General features: G+C 39.7%; 1 protein-coding gene across 2 annotated transcripts in view; it reads left to right on the top strand.

Moving 5' to 3' along the window:
- The window catches only part of frmd3 (FERM domain containing 3), a 52,310-nt gene that overhangs the window by 25,219 nt on the left and 6,784 nt on the right, over positions 1 to 20,307 (top strand). For both annotated transcript variants that reach the window (XM_042420074.1, XM_042420073.1), the window contains exons 6-13: positions 1,212 to 1,335; positions 3,316 to 3,403; positions 5,136 to 5,224; positions 6,121 to 6,184; positions 9,565 to 9,653; positions 11,797 to 11,871; positions 13,415 to 13,483; positions 13,687 to 13,811. In XM_042420074.1, the coding sequence (XP_042276008.1) occupies positions 1,212 to 1,335; positions 3,316 to 3,403; positions 5,136 to 5,224; positions 6,121 to 6,184; positions 9,565 to 9,653; positions 11,797 to 11,871; positions 13,415 to 13,483; positions 13,687 to 13,811 (723 nt within the window). The remainder of the gene's footprint in view (positions 1 to 1,211; positions 1,336 to 3,315; positions 3,404 to 5,135; positions 5,225 to 6,120; positions 6,185 to 9,564; positions 9,654 to 11,796; positions 11,872 to 13,414; positions 13,484 to 13,686; positions 13,812 to 20,307) is intronic.

Genomic DNA, 20,307 nt, shown 5'->3' with positions numbered 1-20,307 from the left:
TTATGCCATCTCAGTTACAGATCAGAGTGCCACTAGACTAACCGTTCAACTCGGTCTCCCAGAAATTACGTTTATATATACAACTAACTAACTAATTTCAAGTACGTTTTGCCAGAAACGTAATGCTGGCTGAATTATGTTTCCTATCAGCATAATGATAAAATGTTGTTAATAATGTATTTGGCAAGATGCAAAAATGTTGATACTGAACTTATGAGTGAATTTTTCACAGACAATGTAGTTAAACAATATCCATTAGAACAAACTGCAGCATCATTAAACTTTTTATGGTTATTTATGGTTATTATTTATGGTTATGGTTATTACTTTTTATGGTTTAGGCACTGACAGCACTTGGTTAAGTTTAGGGAAAGATCAGGGTCTTGGTGAAGACCAGAATAACTCTGATAGAGACCAGACTGACTAATTGTCTGACAACCAAACCAGTGACTTCATTTAACTGGTCTCTACCTCATTAACTAGCTTCATTCTAAGTAATCGGACTTAAGTTGAAATCCAACACCGCTGGATGTAGTATGTAGACCAGTGGGAAAAGGAATAAGAAAGATCAGTTAATTAGCAGCAACAGTTTATGTTGAATCACAGTGCGGAGCCACTTGCTTTAATATGGATTAAGAACGGAATTAGCCGAGCTGTATCATATAAATGAACCCTTCTGGCTGATATACAAATCACTGAACTGTGCTAACACTCTGTGATTGGCTTGTGTCCCCAGAGAGCGAGAGTGTGACTGGCTGAGTTATCTCCACTCGGAGTATCATTGGCTGCTCTGATTAACGAGGGCAGGTCCTGTCCCACTTTGTCAGGGTGTTGATTACAGAGCTGGAGAATAGGTTGAGGATTATTTTTTAATTAAACTCCAGGCAAGTTTTGATTTAACCTTTATTATGACTATGCTAATTAAGAACGGATTTAAAAGAGAAATTAATGTCTGTTAGGACTTTGTACAGGATTCAATAAGGAAAATATTTATCAATCAGCTCCTTATAAGTATATTCTCCCATGGAAACGCTGATATAATGAAAATGAAACCTTTATAAACTTTTGTCTGATCTCAAGCAACCAGCAAATTTGCTACTGATACAAATCTGTAAAATCAATACTGAAAAAAACAGCTTATACATGATTTATAAAGCTTTTAACGTGTTTTTTTCGACCACTTTCACACTAATCCTGCCCTCTCCTTCCAGCTGAGCTCGGGGACTATGACCCAGAGGAGCATCCATCAGACTACATCAGAGACTTCAAACTGTTCCCTAAACAATCCCTCAAACTGGAGAGGAAGATTATGGAAATACACAAGAACGAGCTCAGGTAAAAGAGATTTGTGCCTTTGTTTCTTTGGGGGCTGTTTGTTGTCTGGAACTGCGTCTTTGTCATCAGTTTACTGTTTGATGTTGGCGACAGGCGTGGATGCTCGCTCCTGTGATCTGCATTTTCCGAACAGGCTGCAGAGACAATTTTTCATTCAGCAGACTAAAAGCACTTTCTCTCAGTCTAGCTGGAAACAAAATTGGATGATACCCAGAGTTGTGTGGGTCATTGTGATGCAGAATGTCTTTCAGTTTAGATTCAGGTGAAGGTAAATACAATCTGAAATTAATTTGCAGAGGAAAGAGCTTGGATGAAGGGTGAATGAATTATTTATTTCCAACTTGGAGAGGACGTCTTGTAACCTGACGCGTCAGATGGTTTGTTACACAGAACCATCTGAGAAGTCGTCCTTGGAAACTATTTAGAAAAGGGCAGGCATTTTCATAAAATATTTGGCAGGTGATTGGATGAACCATCTGTCTATGACCGTCTTACCTTGTAGGACAGCTTGATTCGCAAGATCACGCAAGAATCCTTACAGGACACTGATTGGTCCGAACCACCTGTGGTTTGGACACAAGCGCATAACTTGAAGCCTGTCGTGATCTTGCGAATCCAGCTGCCTTGCAAGGTGAAGTCATCTTACTGGTTCTTAAGGATTTTCAGACGTTACATTTTGATTAGCACTGAGTAAAATAAGAGCTGGAGTCTTGTATTCTTGTTATAATCTTGCTTTTGGTGTCTAAACCCAGTTCAAGAGAAGAAATTGGCTACGGAATAAAATGCAACACAAGGAGAAGAGTGGATAAGATTAATGCACCTAAATTATGTGGCATAAATGTGAAAAAGATTATAATGTATTGATATTAATGTCTCTCTGTTGGTCTAACTCTGCACAGACCATATAAGTTCATGATCACCTCCCTCTGGGGTGTTTGTGGTTATTTGTATCATAGCTGCAGCTCATGAATGATGCTGTGAGGTTGCGGCAATTATCAAACATCAAAGACAAATCCTTCATTTCCTACAAGGAGCACAGAGGCAGATGATGCCAAGTGCCCTCTGTCTGCCCCGGTGGGTCCGGCTGACAGGATTAACAGCATGTAGATAAGTACCGAGCTGTTGAGAGAGACTTCAGGTGATTTATGAAGGCATGGAGGGCACTGTGTGTGTGTGTGAGAGAGAGTTTATTTCCATAGTCAAGAAGGACGTTTATTTCTTTAACATTTTCCTCTCTGTGCATCTAGACAAATGTATGTGTGCCCAACTTTAAAGTTGATTTATTTGTCTGGGGTCTTGATGAGTAGCAGCGTGCAGTTTCTTGACTTTGCAGCACTTAGACTAATGAGAAAGTAAACATCAACACTCCCACTAAATACTTGGCCTCTGTCAATGTCTCCTTCTGCAGACGATCAAATCTGGGCCAAATGTAATAAGTGTAATGAGTGTGAAATGCAGAAAAAATCTTTTAGAAAACCAAAGTTTTATAGGTTGCTAAAATGTCTTCTGCTGTATGTCACAACAAATTAAGGCACCACATACTGTTACTGACAGTATCTCAGCCACATGTTTCCCTGTTGTAAGTAGTTGAGGGAAGTGTTTCCATCCTCAAAGCCATGGATCCAGTTTAAGGTGAAATAATTTGGGGCCAGCTTGTTGTTTTCTTTTTTCCAAACATACAAAAAAAATATAAGACTTATATAATTCATAGTTGACATGCAGACAGTCCTGCATGTACAAACAATAATGAAAAAATATAGAAACTAACTAATGACTTCCATTTTTAACTCATGGAGGAAATCCAAATTTAGAAGAAATCAATACAAAGTCATTACCATAAATGTAACTGTAGTCATAATCGATGACCCAAGGACAGAAACAGCATCAATGTGTCGATCTTTTAATACATCTCTCCTCTCCTCTCCTCTCCTCTCCTCTCCTCTCCTCTCCTCTCCTCTCCTCTCCTCTCTCCTCCTCCAGGGGCCAGTGTGCTGCGCTCGCCGAGTTGAGCATGCTCCAAAGGTCTCACTCCCTAGAAACATATGGAGTGGACCCTCACCCATGCAAGGTAACATTAGCTGAGAAAGGAAACATTCATCCGGACTGGCTGTAAAACCTGAAGCTGACTTGAATATAAAATGATGAAAAAATGCTTAATTGATAAGGTTCCTCTGATCAAAGTGATGCAAATCACTTATTTATGTAGTTGGCAACGTTGGCACTATTTATGCCCCAATAATTTATGCCAATTCTGTAAAAAAAAAAAAAAAAATGTTTTGCTGCTGTAAAAGGCACCTTATATTTAAACCTTTGTCATGAATTGTTGTTTGTCTCCTTGTATGGCGTTGGCTCTAACCTTTAACCCCTATGAATGGACAAAGTCAGTGTGAACGTTGTGCTCATCATGTAATAATGAAACTTGAGGTTATGGTTATACTGGTTATTATTACAGTTCATTACAGTTACAGTAAAATGAAGAAATTACACTTCATCTTGTTACTGTTAGTTACATGTTTTTAGTGTTTATCTGATAGCCAATGGTGATATTGTCTCAAGGCGTACACTGTTTCACATTACATAACAAAACATTATTGATTAAAAGCATATTTACGTAGAAGTTCATCTAGATGAGTAAATTACTGCTAAAGTTGTTCAGGAAGGAAATACAAATTCAGGCTTCAAGGAGAGCATGACCGTGCTAATAACACACCATATACTCACCTGTCCTCTTCAACCTTTGCTTCTTTGCCCTCAATTTGCATATTAAACGGGCGACTACACACATGATTAACTCTACAGCAGCCTCTCAGCAAGAGGTCAACAAGAGAGCAGTGACATTGCTCGAGGAAGGGTCAGTTTCTGGCGCTTGTTTAGATTTTCACCTTTGATGACACAAACAAAAGAAATCTTGTCTGCACAGAAACCAGCTGTTTCAGGAATCAATATTCTTATTGATTGGTCAGAGAAAACTATGGCTTCAGCAAGTCAATCTTTTGCTATTACAGTAACACTGGAAATCTTTAGTTAGTTAGTCAATCTACTGACCATCCTGTGTTCATCGGACACTGAGGTGCTTTTGTTCCTACGTTGATATAAATACTGCTCGTGCATTTTTTCTTGGTGTTTTTCGTGTACTATTAAGACTGAATCTGACACACAAAAGCAATATTTAACAGCTCATTCTTGCCTTCACTCTGTTCATCCCCCACCCAGTCAAAGTGTGAAATAGGGACACCCTCTTATGGACAGGCGTATCAAAGCATGCTAAGCAGATTAACAAGATATTTAAATTCTAGCTGTTGGAGAGGATCCCCTTTATCTGCCCCACTCTTGTCAGAGAGGCTGTTTTTAATTTGGTTTGCTGGAAATGGAAACTGCAAAATCACGCCCTACGATCTGGGAGGATCCGGCATCACAGAGATGAGGCAGGGAAATGAACATAGAGAGGGAAAGAGAATGAATTACAGAGATACACAGAGAGGAAATCTGGAGATAAAAAAACAACAACAGAGTGACAGGAGCATATTGTGTTCTGCTGTCACTCTGTAGATGTTATTGGTTTCATTTTGCCTCCTAATAGTCTTTATCGGCTTCATCAAGAGTCTACATGTTCTCTGTTTCCTCTGTCTTGACCTTGATGCCGGTTATTGCAAATTGGGAGGTTGAAGTTTAAAATAAAAAAGTGATATTTGTGTAGGTGCCATTGTCATGGAGATTATTATTGTTATTATCATTACAGTCCACCTGTATCCCATAATTCCATGTGCTGCCTCTCTCTGCGTGTGTTTGTGTGTGTGCAGGATTTTACAGGCTCCACAGCTTTTCTCGGGTTCACAGCCACAGGTTTTGTGGTCTTCCAGGGAAACAAGAGGATCCATCTTCTGAAATGGTAGAAATTTGTTCCTAAGTCATAATACAAATCTGTTAGCATGGAAATTATACCTACAGTATACATGAAAAAACATTACACTTCTCTCACTCCGTGTGTCATGTCAAATACAAGTTAATGTGATATTTACAAGGAGCCATTTAAAATGAGCTTTGTAAAGAAGTAAATTGGTATTTTAATCTATTTAACTTTGATATTGTTGTTCGGATATTTTTTTATGTTGTTTTTATTGATGGTTTACATGTGGGTATTTTTTTTACTGCATTTTAGTAATCAGTGCTGGTTGATTAGGATGGGAGCAGAGTAATTTCCATGCTCTTATGGATGAAAAAATGGACCTGGGATACCTTCAAAAATGTTGCTTTTCTATAAGTTAAACTCACAATGAAGAAAAAAAACGATCCTGCTACCGTAATTAGAAACAGGATACTGATAATATAATATTTACTATATTTACATAATTTACATAATTTACTATAAAGCAAGAAAGGATCATTTGATGTGTAAGTTGATGTTTAGAGAGATGTGAGAGATATTTAATAGAAGAAGAATTTGGAGAAATTTGGTTCACAACAAGGTACGTTGTTCCACTATGTGGTAAAAACTAAATATACACAGTTTTGCAGGAAATAAATGCAATGACATTTTCACAAAATATTGTTGGCATGTGTTGTAAAGTGATCACAGAGTTATTAAATAAAAACAATTATACTGCACATTTATCCTATCCTGAAGAGTGAAGTTTTTTTTTTTGTTTCTGATCTTATAATAGAAATTTAAATCAGTATTATTACTAATGAACCCAGCTCTTTAGTGAAATTAATATCAACAATCAGCCTATTTAGACCATGATTACGAGGATATTTTTTAAAGTCATAACATTGTTTTTTTTACAGGGCTGATGTCAGCAAGCTGAAGTTCGAAGGGAAAACCTTTTACGTCATCGGGATTCAGAAAGAGGTGAGTGCAGCGTCTTCCTGCATGCAGCAGCGTCTCCTCTAAAGGGTAAAGATGAAGAATAAAATGTGCTGTGTAGTTTCCTCCATCATGATGATGAATTGTGTAGTCTTTATGACACTAAAGTCATCATCATGTTGACCTGTTAAACCCCAACCTCTAACATTAGCGGAGTTCAGTACTTGTTATTGTTGCATATTGACTGTCTGTGTTCGTTTGGATTTAGTTTCATGTTAGTGACCTCTGAGTGTGTACTCTACATCCTTCTTTCTGTCTTTCCTCCTTCCTTCCTTCCTTCCTTCCCTGTTCCCTTTCTTCATCTGTGTAATGGTTACATCAGATAAATGTGCTATGAAACTGTACTGTTTGTCTATGTAATCCTGTCCACCATCACACACTGTATATGCGTGTCGCTGTTTCAGATCTCCTTAACAGGCAGGATTCACTGTAACAGGATGGTGGGTGTGTTTATAACCTCCTCACTCATACGGTATTATGTGTCGACTTGTTACCCAAATATAAGACTCCTTCTTTATACCGATAAAGGCCAAAATCTTTGCCAAATATAAGATATACGTATGACATAACTCGCAGAAACTGACACAGACTAAAAGTTGTAATTACAACTAGAACAGGTGTCTTGCATTTGGGACACGTGTTTCATTTCCCCCCGATGTTTGTCATCCTGTGCGGAGCTGTGGTAGATTCTGAGCAGCAACTTTGGTGCGTTATGCCTCATATTTGTGCATACTGCCTTCATTTTCAAAGGACTACAGCTGACTGTGTCTCACATCGCTGTTTGACTCACACATTCACCCTTGTCGGTTCAGTTAGAGGTCCCATAAAACGCTCAAATGTGGTCATTACTGTAGTTGACGCTGGGTTGCTCTTCAATCTACCAACTAGCCAGTCGATCCATCGATCAATCAATCAATCAATCAGTCAGTCGGTCAATCTCATAATTATTCTCTTCATTACAGAAGCTTAAATCAGCTCTCTCATCTCTGCTTAATTTGTCAGTCTGTGTGCCTGTTTGTCTGTTTGGCAACTCATGAACGGCTGAAGATGCAGTTTTATCTTTGTGTTTCTGTCTCTTCTCTCTGTGTGTCATAGTCATCACTGGTGAGTAAATACAAGTAATAATAACAATAATAATAATAATAATAATAGCAGAAAACTCCTAAATTTGATGCCTCTCCCTACAGTCCTGCCCCTCACCTCACTTTATGACTGGGGAACATCTTCTGTCTTTTTCTGTTTTCATTATTTGGTCGTTCAGTGTTGTTTTGTTGTATATCATTTTCGTATTTTACATTTTTTTGTGCACTTTCAATTCATTGATTATTATTTAGGTATTTGTAGCTCATCTGCGTCTTTGTCAATGTTCTGTTATATGGTTGAAATTTCAGTTAGCGTACCTGTTCTGTGTGATTAGTCCCATCATTGTATACAAATAAGCTTCATAGCTCTACTATCAGTAAACGACATGAAGATTATGTGATATTATGATGCATAATCTATATCTGCCCGTGTCATCTCATTTAATGTCAGACATTGTGTTCAGAAAACTGTTGGATTCCTTCATTTTGACTGTGTGTGTGAGCGTGTGTGAGTGTGTGTGTATTAATTTTTATGACAATCTGTTTTCTGTATTTTATCAGGGTTTGAATGGTGCATTGACGTGTCATCTGTTCTGAGCAGATTGTTCAACTGTATGATCCGTCACTGCATGACTTCACTCATTGCCCTCACCTCTGTTATTTATCCTGAAACACTTTACATTACAGTTTATCTGTCCCACTTTGAGCTGATGGCAACTTTTTAATACTTCATGATGCTTGAAACAGCAACAGTCCAAAGTCTGGTGCTATTTTATTCCTTTCTTTAAGCTTCTTAAAGGGGACGTATGGTTTTTATTGTGATTTTCTGTTATTTTTATACTGTTATGATGTCAGATGTTTATGTTAAACATAGTAAAGGTCCAAAATTGGAGGTGAACGTATGTAAAAATGCTCCCTGCAAGTCAAAAGCTGAGACTTAAACCTGCCCTGAATGCTTCATTTGCAATTTTTGCTCAACTTTCTCCTCGTGATGGCATCAGATTGTTTGTGCATGCCCACAGGCCGTCCGTTCTGTAGCCTTTTGTTGGTAAGGTTGTTTCACGGGGTGTTCGCATTCGTCCACTTGCATATTTTCTTATCAGATTCAGGTTCAAACTTTTACAGATGTATTTGAGAAGTTTCCATTTTGAGTAAAGAACAAGAAAAAGAAGTGAAATCTGATTACTACTGTTTGTTTACGTAGCCTCTCAAGTCTGCCGAGATGCAGCTAATCAATCAGAACAGAGTGGGCTCGTTGGGAGGAGGCCTTAAAGAGACAGGAGCTAAAACGGCCTGTTTCAGACATAGGCTGAACTGAGTGGCTGCATAAAGAACAAGTATAAGATAAATAAAGAGTTTTTTCAACCGTAAATCATGCAAAGATATACTAGTAAAGCCCCAGATTATAAATATAGATCTGGAAATGTGCATGGTATGTCCCCTTTAAGTGACCAGTTAAATAAAAATATTAGTACATATGAATTTATCTTTTCAGTTAGGATAAGTTATGTTAGCATTAAAACATGTTAAGTTGTGCTTTATTAATCATTTTTGCAAGTCATCCAAAGTGGGACCACAAGACAATTTGTTACCAGTATGTTCTGGTACTTTCACACGCCTGTGACCGCACACACACATGGCCACTGCAGTACATGTGTGTAAATCACTTTGTAATCAACTACATGCCTAATATAAGCTGATCTGTGACACAGAGGGGGCTGGGCAATATAGCTGACTGAGCCATGTCAGGAAAAAGGAACAAACTGTATCAACTATAAACCGTATAGTCAGGCTGTCTGGACCGGTTCTTGATTCAAGGCCCCACACACTTTTTTTCTAAATAAAATGTATTGGCTTTTGACATCACTGGTTGTTACTGTGTTACAGTAACTCATTCCCATGTTATTGATCTCACTGTTTCTTCTCTCCCTCTTTCTTTCACGCCCTACCCTCTTTGAGCAGCATTGATCTGGTATCTCATATTACCAGACTCACAGGACTGAAAGCCAGACACTTACAGGAATATATCCCTCCTCCTCCAAGCCCATAAAGTCTGCTCTGCTAGCTGCAGACCCTTTTACTACTGAGCACTGTGGCTAAATCAGTATATCTGTCTTACATCTTGCTAAGCTTACAGATTTTGGTCTGTGGGTCAGCATTTTGCACAGCTCCCTCTCATTGTGTTCAGCACTTCTCTCGTCCTTATTCACATGTCTTTTCGGTAATCTCCTTTCTTATCCTCGCTGTCGCTCTCTCTCTCTCTTTTTGTCCTTTTCTCTGCAGAAGAAACTGGTGTTGACATTTCACACCTCGACCCCTGCAGCGTGCAAGCACTTATGGAAGTGCGGGGTGGAGAACCAGGCCTTTTACAAGTGTGTCTGCATGCATAAAAACTCACACACACAAACACACACACACAAACACTCCCACATACACAGGAGATTTATTGAGCTGGTCTTGAACTCAGATAGCTGCTGTGCAGGATTATTCCACCCCAAAATGTCCCTTCCAACAATGTCCCTTGCCCTAAATAAATGTAATTTTCTTAAAAAGATACTTACCATTCCCAAAATGTGAGTTGAGTTAATACGAGGAACATTTATCACACATTATAAATATTTAACCAAGATGGCGCTGATCTAGTGTGTAACTGTTGCAGCAGTTCTTGAATTTATTAAAATGTTTTTTTACTTTATCTGTTTAGCATTCACACCTTGCAACATTTTGCTTTCCTTCATGTTCCTCTTTCATCTTTATCAATCTGTCACCTTATTTTCACCTACATCTCTGTGACTCTGCTACAATATGCTTCTGTCCTTCACCGGGGAGCAGCATATCGCTCCGAGGCCATCGCTCTGAATCCACAGAGACTATTGAGACTACTGGTCATGTCAGGAATAAAAACAAGCTTGGGGTGAAGGCAAGAGCGAGAGAATGGGTTCATTATCAGCAAAGCAGTTAAATGACCTTGTTGGTCATACAGAAGAAGATGTTGGCCTTGTGATTATATTGAATAATGCACAAACCCAGCAGCTTAATGAGACTTGAACCATTTTTCTGTCTTCCATCAACTTAAAATGTGAGTGATTTTAAAAAGCAGAATAAGATCTTGTACCTCTGTACAAGATGTCAGGACTGAACCTCCGATCTCAACTGTTACTGTAAGGCAACATGGAAAAGAAGTCCTTAAAGTTTTCAGAAAAAAAAACCAGAAGTGTAAACATCTGAAATTCTTTAACAACAGGGCAGCTCCATCTGCTGAGGAAGATGCAATCAAAAGCTCCACTGACAGCTTTTGAGTGGACCTCATGGTTGTGTTGTCAACTGACAGATCCTGTCAGCCCTTCAAGGCACTCAAGACTGCGAGAGTGCATCCTCGTGGAAAATCGAGGACATCACATCACAGTTTCCTGTGAAGACAAACTGATTTTTCAAACAACACCCTGGATTATAAATGGACTTTAAATCCTGAAAAATATGTGTTTGAAACTGAGAGGAGGTGCTTCAAAGAGAAAAGGAGGTTCTGTGTAGGTGTGGAGTCAGATGAGAAGGACTGACTATATACGACTGGTCAGATGTAATAAGGAGACAGAAGGTTGAAGGAGACAAGATTTTCCAAAGGTTTGACACAAATTGCTTGCTGCTTCGTGACTGATCTCTTCATGGTGCCCTCCCTCCTCCAGACTGTCAATCACTCTGAGGGTCTACCTCTCCCCCTTTACTGCGCTGTTTCCACAACCGTTACTTTCCCATATACAGTTTACTCATATCTTCTACTTACTCTAGTATGTTTTAGTTTTGAAATATTTCAGCATGATTTTCCTTTGCTGTATCTGCTGTTTTCTACTGTGTTTGCTTCTGCAATGAGCCAATATCCCCTAGATATTGTGTCATCTTGTTTAAAATTACATAACATTTAAATAATCTAACAAAAGGAAGACATAGATATAAAGTTATACAGTTTTCTGGGAACAGCTCCTGCTTGTGTAACTGGTTATCGACTTCTTAATGACAGCAGCTCATGTGTCTGTGAGAGGCGGACAGAGAGGTAGTGGATGTCATCTCAGATGTCAGACAAGCAACAGAGCCGCTTAATCAAATCAGAGTGGATTGCATTTGTAAATGGCAGCCAACCAGAGCTTTGAGAACACACACACACAGGCCAAGCAGAGCTGCAGACACAGACTGTACCCGCTCCACTACTGCTGAGCCTCTGGAGTCTGGTTTCGCATGATAAATGATGCTGAACCAGACATGAAGGTTTGACCTACAACATAAACATTTTAAATAGTGCACATTGAAACACCTTTACGTTCTGCTCACTAAGCACAGCAAGTCACTACCAACAGCCACTCATGTAGCTTCAAGTTGCAATCACGAACAAAAACCCATGAAAAAGTTTTTACAAGGATGAATTGTTCAGTGTTTGTGCCTCAGATGCTTTGTAATAATGATAATGATAATAATGTTCTTTGTGTGCGTTTCCTTTTGTTTCCCATCCTGTCTTTCTGACAGGTGTGCGAAGTCGAGTCAGATAAAGACTGTTTCTAGCAGCAACATCTTCTTCAAAGGGAGCAGGTTCAGATACAGGTGAGAAACATTCAGATTGGTTTTCATAAGAGGGCGCATACTTCTTTTTTTTTTTACATACAATACAATGACAGATTTTTTACATAATTATAGAGTTTGAAAACAGACACATACAAAAGGAGAACCACACAAGAGAGGTGAAATTTATGCATAAATTTGACCAATGACAGCAGGGGGAGATATTAAGATACAGAGTCACATTTAACCACTTGACAGATTTCAGCTCATGTAAATTCACCCTACAGTCCTTACATTACATTTTACTGTTGATAATATTTCATTCCATTTCAAGTATGTCCTGCCAGAGTGACAAAAATCCACTAATCATAGTGACCTTTTCCTACTGTAACCTTACATATTATACATACTGTAGATCTGTAGATCAAAATGCTACTTCCCCATCTTTGTACATCAGCACCTACATCAAGCTAGGCATTGATTTCTGTGATTTACTGACCCTAATATCACAGGAAAGCCTCTATATAAGTCTGTCATTGAAGCCATGTTAGCCCCTGATTCCCTTCTCAGACAAAGCTCTTTACTGGGCTTACACTTCACGCCGCTCCATTTCATCAGCTAGCTAAACCAGTTTGGCTCAAGGGCTCAAAGATGAGTAATAACATATGGTGGACTTTATTCTGAAATATGAGAATTTCTGCAAATGCAAAAGAGGAACAGATGTGTAGTCCACAAACCAAGGCAATTTTCATAAAGCAGAGCAGATTAGATATTTATTGGACCAGGTGATCCCTGCTCTTACAGCATTTTCCAGCATAAGCACATAGTATTGATGTTGCTGTCTCCTGTACTCTCAAGTGGGTGTCTACCACCCCAGATGTATCATTTCACTCTCTAATTTACGACCTAACCATCAATCTCAACAACAATAGACTAAGAGGTGGGATAGTGGAGCCTGCTGGCTTGAAACAAAGTGGTCAGAGTCCAGAAACTCCACACGCCCAACAATCAGACTAATGGAGCTGCTGACCCTGCTGGCAGGAAACTACCTCCTCAGCAGCTTAGAAACAGAAATGATTATGAGCAACAACTGCAAAGCTGATGAAAGATTACATGGTTCTCCTTTGACATACCTGCAAAATGTCTTTACTATTCACAGCAGCTAGAATATTAACAAAAACACATTTTAAAAACATCAGACTTAAGGCGCAATTTCAGTTTCAAAATTGATTTCTAGATTTCATCCTTTAACTTTTAAGGCACAGACCAGTCTGACACAAAGTCTTATCACAAACCTGTTAGCACAAAGCCTGAGGACCTGAAGTCTGATTAGTTCTTCTAAAAACAAGAGGTGATTGATTTGTGAAACACACTTTTATAGACTTGCTTGTAATGACCTGTCAATGCTTATTGTCAGGTCTTTCTGACCTTTGTCTCAATCTTTGCTTTTAAAGTCTGTCTTTTAAAGCCTTTTGTGATTGAAATTTGAAAAATGCAACATGGAGAAATATAAATTACTGTATTTTTACAGCAGTTGAACCTTTGTCTCTTGTTCTCTGTGTCTTTCAATATGTGTGTTTGTCAGTGGAAGAGTAGCCAAAGAGGTGATTGAAGCCAGCTCTAAGATTCAGAGAGAGCCGCCTGAGGTGTGCAGGTAAAGACAAATCACCTGCGCTTGCTCACACAGCTGCTGCAGAAAACATTTATTGAAAATGTCATGCTTACTTATTTAATACTCCATCTCTGAGGGATACTGCATGGAAAAAATCAAATTATACTCCTCATATTGACCTCAAAATGTGCAAAGAATAATCTTGAAAATACAGCAACATCTGTTGTTGATGTTTGTGTTTTCAGAGCCCAGTTTGGTCAGAGTCGAAGTTTTAACTCTCTGAGCCATAAAAACCTCATTATGAACATGGAACCGCTGGTACCTGCACTGCCCTCCACCAACGAATATGAAGAGACGGCCCCCGACAATGGTATGAGGATACATCTTAGTCCACACACACACACACACACACACACACACACACATACACACACACACACACACACACATACACACATGCCCTCCTGCCACAGACCTCAGGAAAGTCACATGGAGTCTCTCTTATGTAGGAAGAAGCACACGCACATGCCCAACACTCACACAGACAGAGCGTTAATTGAGCAGCTGATGCTCCATCCCTCCATCAGTCTTGTCTCCCTGGAGACACCAATCGCAGCATGCTAAAAATACCCTTTCCATGATCCTCCCTGGGGTCACCACCATGCCTGTGTCTGCATGTGTGTGTATTTTGCAGGGGAATGTACACTTTGCAACATCACAGAAACAGAACCATAGACCATGTGTGGGTTATAATTAATAGAAAAGTCAATTAGAAGTAATTTATTCAGCTCCAAAGAGTCTGTTTCTGTTATTTCTCTCTTTCTCTTCACTCTTATGAGTGTAAATGCAAGCTGTTGTTTGTTCATTTCTCTGCTTATGTGTGTTTATGAAGGTTCAAAGGTTGCATCATTTAGTGGTTGCATCATAAAAATGGAAGTTGAGCACATCCATGCTTCGCTGTAATGGCTGAAATTTGTTAGTGAACCTTGGATACTGTATACAATGTGTTTGTGTGTGTGTGTGTGTGTGTGTGTGTAATCATCCTTCCTGTTTTTTATTTTATTTTATTTGTAGCATTATTTAACTTTTTTTCCACATTTCAATCCTAGTATCACTTTGATTATTTGAAAAAAAAGCCTATTTGCTCAAAGTTTCAGGGCCATTCTGCATTTATTGTGCATTTTTAATATAATTTCACCACATTAAATTGAGGTGGCATTTGAATGAATCATGTTTTATATTTTTTAAAAATATTAAAACATTAGAACACCTCAGCTAATGACAATGCAAGGTTGTTATAGTAACACAACAATTATAATTATGGTACTGTGGTCTGAAAAAGTTGCACTACCCAGTCATGTTTATTGTGTTTATCACATAAAACAAATAGGTAATTCTTTATTTTACATGTCTGTTATTTCCTAATCATTCCTCCAAAGTTTCTGGGATCAAAGGATGTAATTTGGTACAAATGATTGGGAGAGCTGGATTTTCTGTGAAAGAAAAGCTTAATTCAAACCCAAATAAATTTGTATTCATTATTCATTTACAGTATGAATGGAAGTGTTAGTCTCCATTCATGTTGAATTGTATGCTTGCCTGTAGTCACATTTAACATTTTTTGATGTTCAGCTGACCTGCTGTGCACAAACGACTAAAAGACTCAGTTACAATTGCAATTGATTAAAATCCAGTTCCAATTAAACTAAGTCTTTTTCCCTATAATTTGTCCCATATTATCTAGTTTCTTTCTAGGAAATGTCTCAGGAAATTATTCAGAGTTTATGAATCCACAAAATATAATGTTACCAAAAGATCATATAAAGTAGGAGTATGTAGTGGTGAGGATCAGCTCTCTCTCCATGATAGCATGGAATAAGAGAAGAGTGTTTTTATTCTTGTTATGTGGTGATGTGGCCGAGCGGAGCGATGAAGCAGCACAGACTAGCTGGTATTTGGTATTTTAAGGCTTTTTTTCCTCAGGACACTACCTTCTCAGAGTAGATTTATGTAATCCATAAAGGGTATTCACAACACAGCGGGCTTTAGTGTTTCCCTCAAGACGTTTTTTGCATTTTATCGTTATTCTCTGTCTCTTTTTTTCTCAGTTATTATTCCAGACACTCTCCACTGCAACCTATTATCTGATCGAAGCATAAATCTTGTTGTAAAGGAGGTAGGAAGAGCGGAGGGTACATTACACAAGACAATACAAAAGCTGAGACAGAGAGAATATGAGAGAGGAGAAAACGGACTGTAGGGCTGAGAGAATAAACAAAGGTGAAGGAGGATGTTCGCCAAAGGCTCAATGTGAATGTAAGGATGCACAGGAGAGAGGGAGATGGGGGAGCGTGTGTGGCAAAGCATAAAAGGAGGAAGTGAGGATGAATGTAAGACAAATTGAAGGTCAGATTACAGAAGGAATGTAAAACTAAATAAAGTAGGGAGGATGACACAGGGGATTCATTACAGTCGGATGTTCTTCAACCAACCAGGAGTACGTGAACACCAGGGGGGCAATGGTCAGAAGGCACATGGAAGATTTAGTAGTAACTCAATTAATTTGAAAGAAAACAGAAATTCTATCCAAATATTTGTGTTAAGGAGGAAAACAAACAAAGAAATAGCATTAAAAGTTGGTTTAAATTAAGTATGTTTATCATCGCAATAACCAATAAACTACTAACACAGGCTGACAGCACAGCCTACCACCTGCCTGACTCAGTGCCACTCAAAGTGGTAGTAGCACAAATACAAACTTTGACCAAAAGAAAGATAACAAAAATTGTGAATGCCAGGATCAAATGATCAATTTTTATATGATTAACAGTGTTGAATATATCCATATTAAAATTAAACACATTTGGAGCACGATAGTGGTGATGAAGTGGTATTTGGGCTCATCTGAGGCTGTGGTGGTACATCAGACTAAAAGGTTGGGAGCCCCCAGCTGCTTGTTTCAGAAGTTCAGAAGTTTACAGCAGCTTGTAACCTGGCAGGCAAAACACAGGACAGTTCACAAAACAGTGCAGTGAGTAGATGGTAATAACCTACGGTAGATGAGTTTTTATCAAATCAGTCCATTTTCTATCATCTGTATTTTGGCAGCTGGATACTGTTTAAAATAATTTCAGTGAGTGCATCTGACTGAAACAAAAAAATGTGATTTTCAAAGTGAGGGCCACATGTCCACTCCATCCTTACTGGAAATGATGCTCTGGAAAGCGATAAAACCACTTTGCAAAGATCCTGTCTGTACCACTGAGTTATTGTTGCTGTATTTTGTCTTCTCTTTTCCTTCATCCATCCATCCAACCAATGCTCTCCTCACACCACAGGACTTGACCTTTTGTCTTTCACAGTCATGGAGTCCTCCCTCTCTTATTACCTAACTCCTTCCCCCCCTCCTTCCCTCCATCTTTTACACCTTCCCTCCCTCACCTTCCTTCACTCTCACATATCGACCCCACCCTTTAGGGCTTCACACATGTAAAGTCCGATCATACCGTTTATGTCATCACTCTCTTCAAACTTCTTCGCCTCCTCTGACAGAATTTACGACCATCCTCTCACTTTCTTTCGCCTCTCTTTCTCCTCTCCTCCTCTCTCTCTCTCTTTTTCATATCTCCCTTATCCCATTTAGAGGAAAATCAATTCTGTCTTGGCTCAGGGTCAAAGAGCTGCAGCAGTAACCATCTCGGCTGTCTGAGTTGGTTAGTTTGGGAGGGGCAGGAGGTAGTCATCAAATGAAGAGCCTCATGCACCACTGACAGGATACAGGCTGAGTAATGACATGAGATTCAATTTGAAAACGCCTCATTTCCTGCATTTCCTGCCCCTCTGTGTTGTATACTAGTCAATAAAGTAGGAAATATTTTATTTGTTTATTATCTTAAATATATTAAAAGCATGTAAGTGAAGTAATAAGCTGTTATGGACAAGTTTTAGATCTTGTATCCTCCTATTTCCTGATCAGATTCTGACAGATTGACTAGATGTTTCCCAGAACAACTAAAAGCCCGTCGTCAACCCGGTTTTACGATTTGGAAGATGATAGTGAGTTAGATGATCACACTTTGGTGTTTGGTCAATCAGAGGACTGAATCCTGAAGGTATTTAAAACAGAAAACCATCAATTGCTCTGAAAATATACTAGCATAATACATGTCTAAGACCACAATTATAGAATCCTTTAGATAAAGCCAGGTTAAGGCCGGGGTACATCTAAAGGCTAAAAGTGTTTATCGCTGTTCTGAATGGCCACATTTAAAGATACAGAGGTGGCAGCAGGTGTTGCACACTGTTGAACACCCCAAAAATGATGAAGTTGGTAGAATACAAAAAGAGAACTTGAGAGAGAAGTCTAAATCCCACGTACTCTGTCACCTCGGCATACCCATTACTACATGAAGTGTGTTTGCTTGTTGGATTGTATTTTCAGAGAGTTACAGTTACAATCGTTCCCACTTCATGCAGCGATTGGTGTTTGGAGGTGAGAAAGTCAACAGAGGTTGAATTTCTCTCTCAAGCTCATTTTTCACTTACCATCACTTTTTGTGTGTACAACCGAGTGCAACACCATGAGTGCCTTCGAGGGAAGATTGTCCTGAAAATGTGTGCTGTTATCCCCGTTTGATTGATTATCGCATCCTCCCCATGACAGCAGGCTTCAAGTGTGGCTGCTCGTATTAACGCTTTTGCCTATAAGACGTGGTCGGATGACAAATCATACAAACGAGTTCATTTTGAGCACAGCTGCCTTTAAACAGTCAAATGCTGACTGTTTTAAGGAGGCTGCTGCTGCAAGGACTTTGGGATAAAGTGTCCTCGAGATGGTCTAGGATCATTGTCTATATTCAGAACACTAATCTCAGCCATTAGAAGGGAAACAGGAAGCTGACCCAAGGTCAATGCTGACCTTGTTCTGTTTGTACAGCTTGTCCCCTTCTTATCTACCAAAATCCATACAGAGACGTGCGTGTACACACACACACACATCCAATAGTCACGTTTTGGCTGAGGCTGTCACACATGGATGTTTCAGGGCTTCATATTCATGTCTCACATTTGAGGCCTTACGCACACTCCTGCCATCACCATAAGTTTTCTTTTTTCCTCAAGCAAAGTGTTATACAGTTATATTCACAATAATTTAACATTTGGCCACATAAAAGTCCAGTCTGTCACATATTAGCTCAGAGGGGTGAGTATTTTGGTGAAAAGCAGAAAGTTTGTGTCCCTGTCTGATAGAAGGAAAGATAGAGATAAAGAAAGACTTTAAGAGAGGAAAAGAAAGTGATCCCCATCCCATCCTGGGTCAGGCCTGCCTCTCTGTAATCACTGTTAGATTAGCTGCCCCTCTCCAGCCAGGACCACCTGGTTAAATATAGAAACTGCAGCTTTGGGCCTGATCCATCACTAATGCCCCTCCAGTCTTTGTTAACATCGCTGACATTCACAGAGGCCCACCATGTCTGTGTATCAGAGAGAGAGAATGTGTCTGGTGACGCTGTCTCTCACTGTCTGTCTAAGTGTGTATGTATAGGCATGTGTGTGTATTTGTGCATGTGTGTGTGTGTGTGTGTTCGTACCCATCCCAGCGTCTGAGCTCAGCTGGCAGCCCAGTCAGTCAGCGTGTGGGGGTCTTGCAGCAGACAGCTGGGACCGAGGTTCGTCATCAGACTTAATGATGGAGGTTCTTGAGCACAGAAACAGCAGTGATGTTGGAGGCGGCCTCATGCAGAGCAGCTTGGAGTTGGGAGTTAGCGACAGAACCAACATAGGTGACACCCGGAGCTGTGGGAGCCAGGGCAGGGCAGGGGGACTCGAGCTGACCCCAGACAGACTGCAGGGTGAGGGGATGGAGGAGGAACAGGCCGGGCCTCTCGAGGTATTCCACCCAGGGGAGGCTACAGAAGAACGAGACTCATCGATAGTAGTGGCAGAAGCCTTGAGGTGCCAGGTGAAGATAACAACACGACGTAGCCTCCACCTGCGTATAGCCAATCACACGGCACGAGATGTTTATGTACGGCTGGTGGGTCATGGGGGACGCATCGCCGGAGCCAGTACTGCACATCAGAGAAATACGCTGGAACAGAGTAAGATGAAGTGGCAAAGGGAGGAATACGAGTTAGAAATACATCCAGTTGCACACATACATACATGTTCAGTGTAATGCATCTTTTGTTTTGCAGTTTCCTCAAGTTTACTGTCTTTTAATGACGTTTTATATAGCTGTCAATCCCAATAAGTGCATTTCTTTAACACATCACATGAAGACTGAAGCACAGGCCTTCACATTGTCTCAGTGTGATACAGTTTTAAAATGTGTTTCTACATTTAAATGAATGAGGTACAATAGACTTGAAATGTGCAGTGAGTGTGTGAGCGAGTGGTTGGGCTGCCAGGTTTGTTGTGGCAACAGCCTGGTGCAAACTGTAAGTGTAATCTGTCAAATATTCTTAGACTCTCAAGAGACCTCTTTAATGTGTGCGTGTGTGTGTGTGTGTGTGTAACTGTGTGTCTGTGTGTGTGTGTGTGTGTGTGTGTGTGTGTGTGTGTGTGTGTGTGTGTGTAACTGTGTGTCTGTGTGTGTGTGTGTGTGTGTCTGTGTGTGTGTGAGTGCATGCAGCATGCACAATGTATAAAATTAACTAGAGAGAAATAGTGGACAGATTTGTGGTCAAATAACACTTTAACACTTTGACTATTTGAGTGGATATGTGGATCGCAGAAGACAGCTGCGATGCTTTTATTCCCGTTTAAGTTTTATGAGGCCTTTTATGAGATAAGCAAGTTTCTTGACTTCAAATCCTAGTTTGACAAAGGCAAGGGCAAAATGTTACAAAGAAAGCTTTATTTTG

Source organism: Thunnus maccoyii, chromosome 9 (genome assembly GCF_910596095.1).
Source record: "Thunnus maccoyii chromosome 9, fThuMac1.1, whole genome shotgun sequence".
Lineage (NCBI taxonomy): Eukaryota > Metazoa > Chordata > Actinopteri > Scombriformes > Scombridae > Thunnus > Thunnus maccoyii.
The sequence above is the reverse complement of the archived record's forward strand: the minus strand, read 5'-3'. Positions and strand labels throughout refer to the sequence as shown.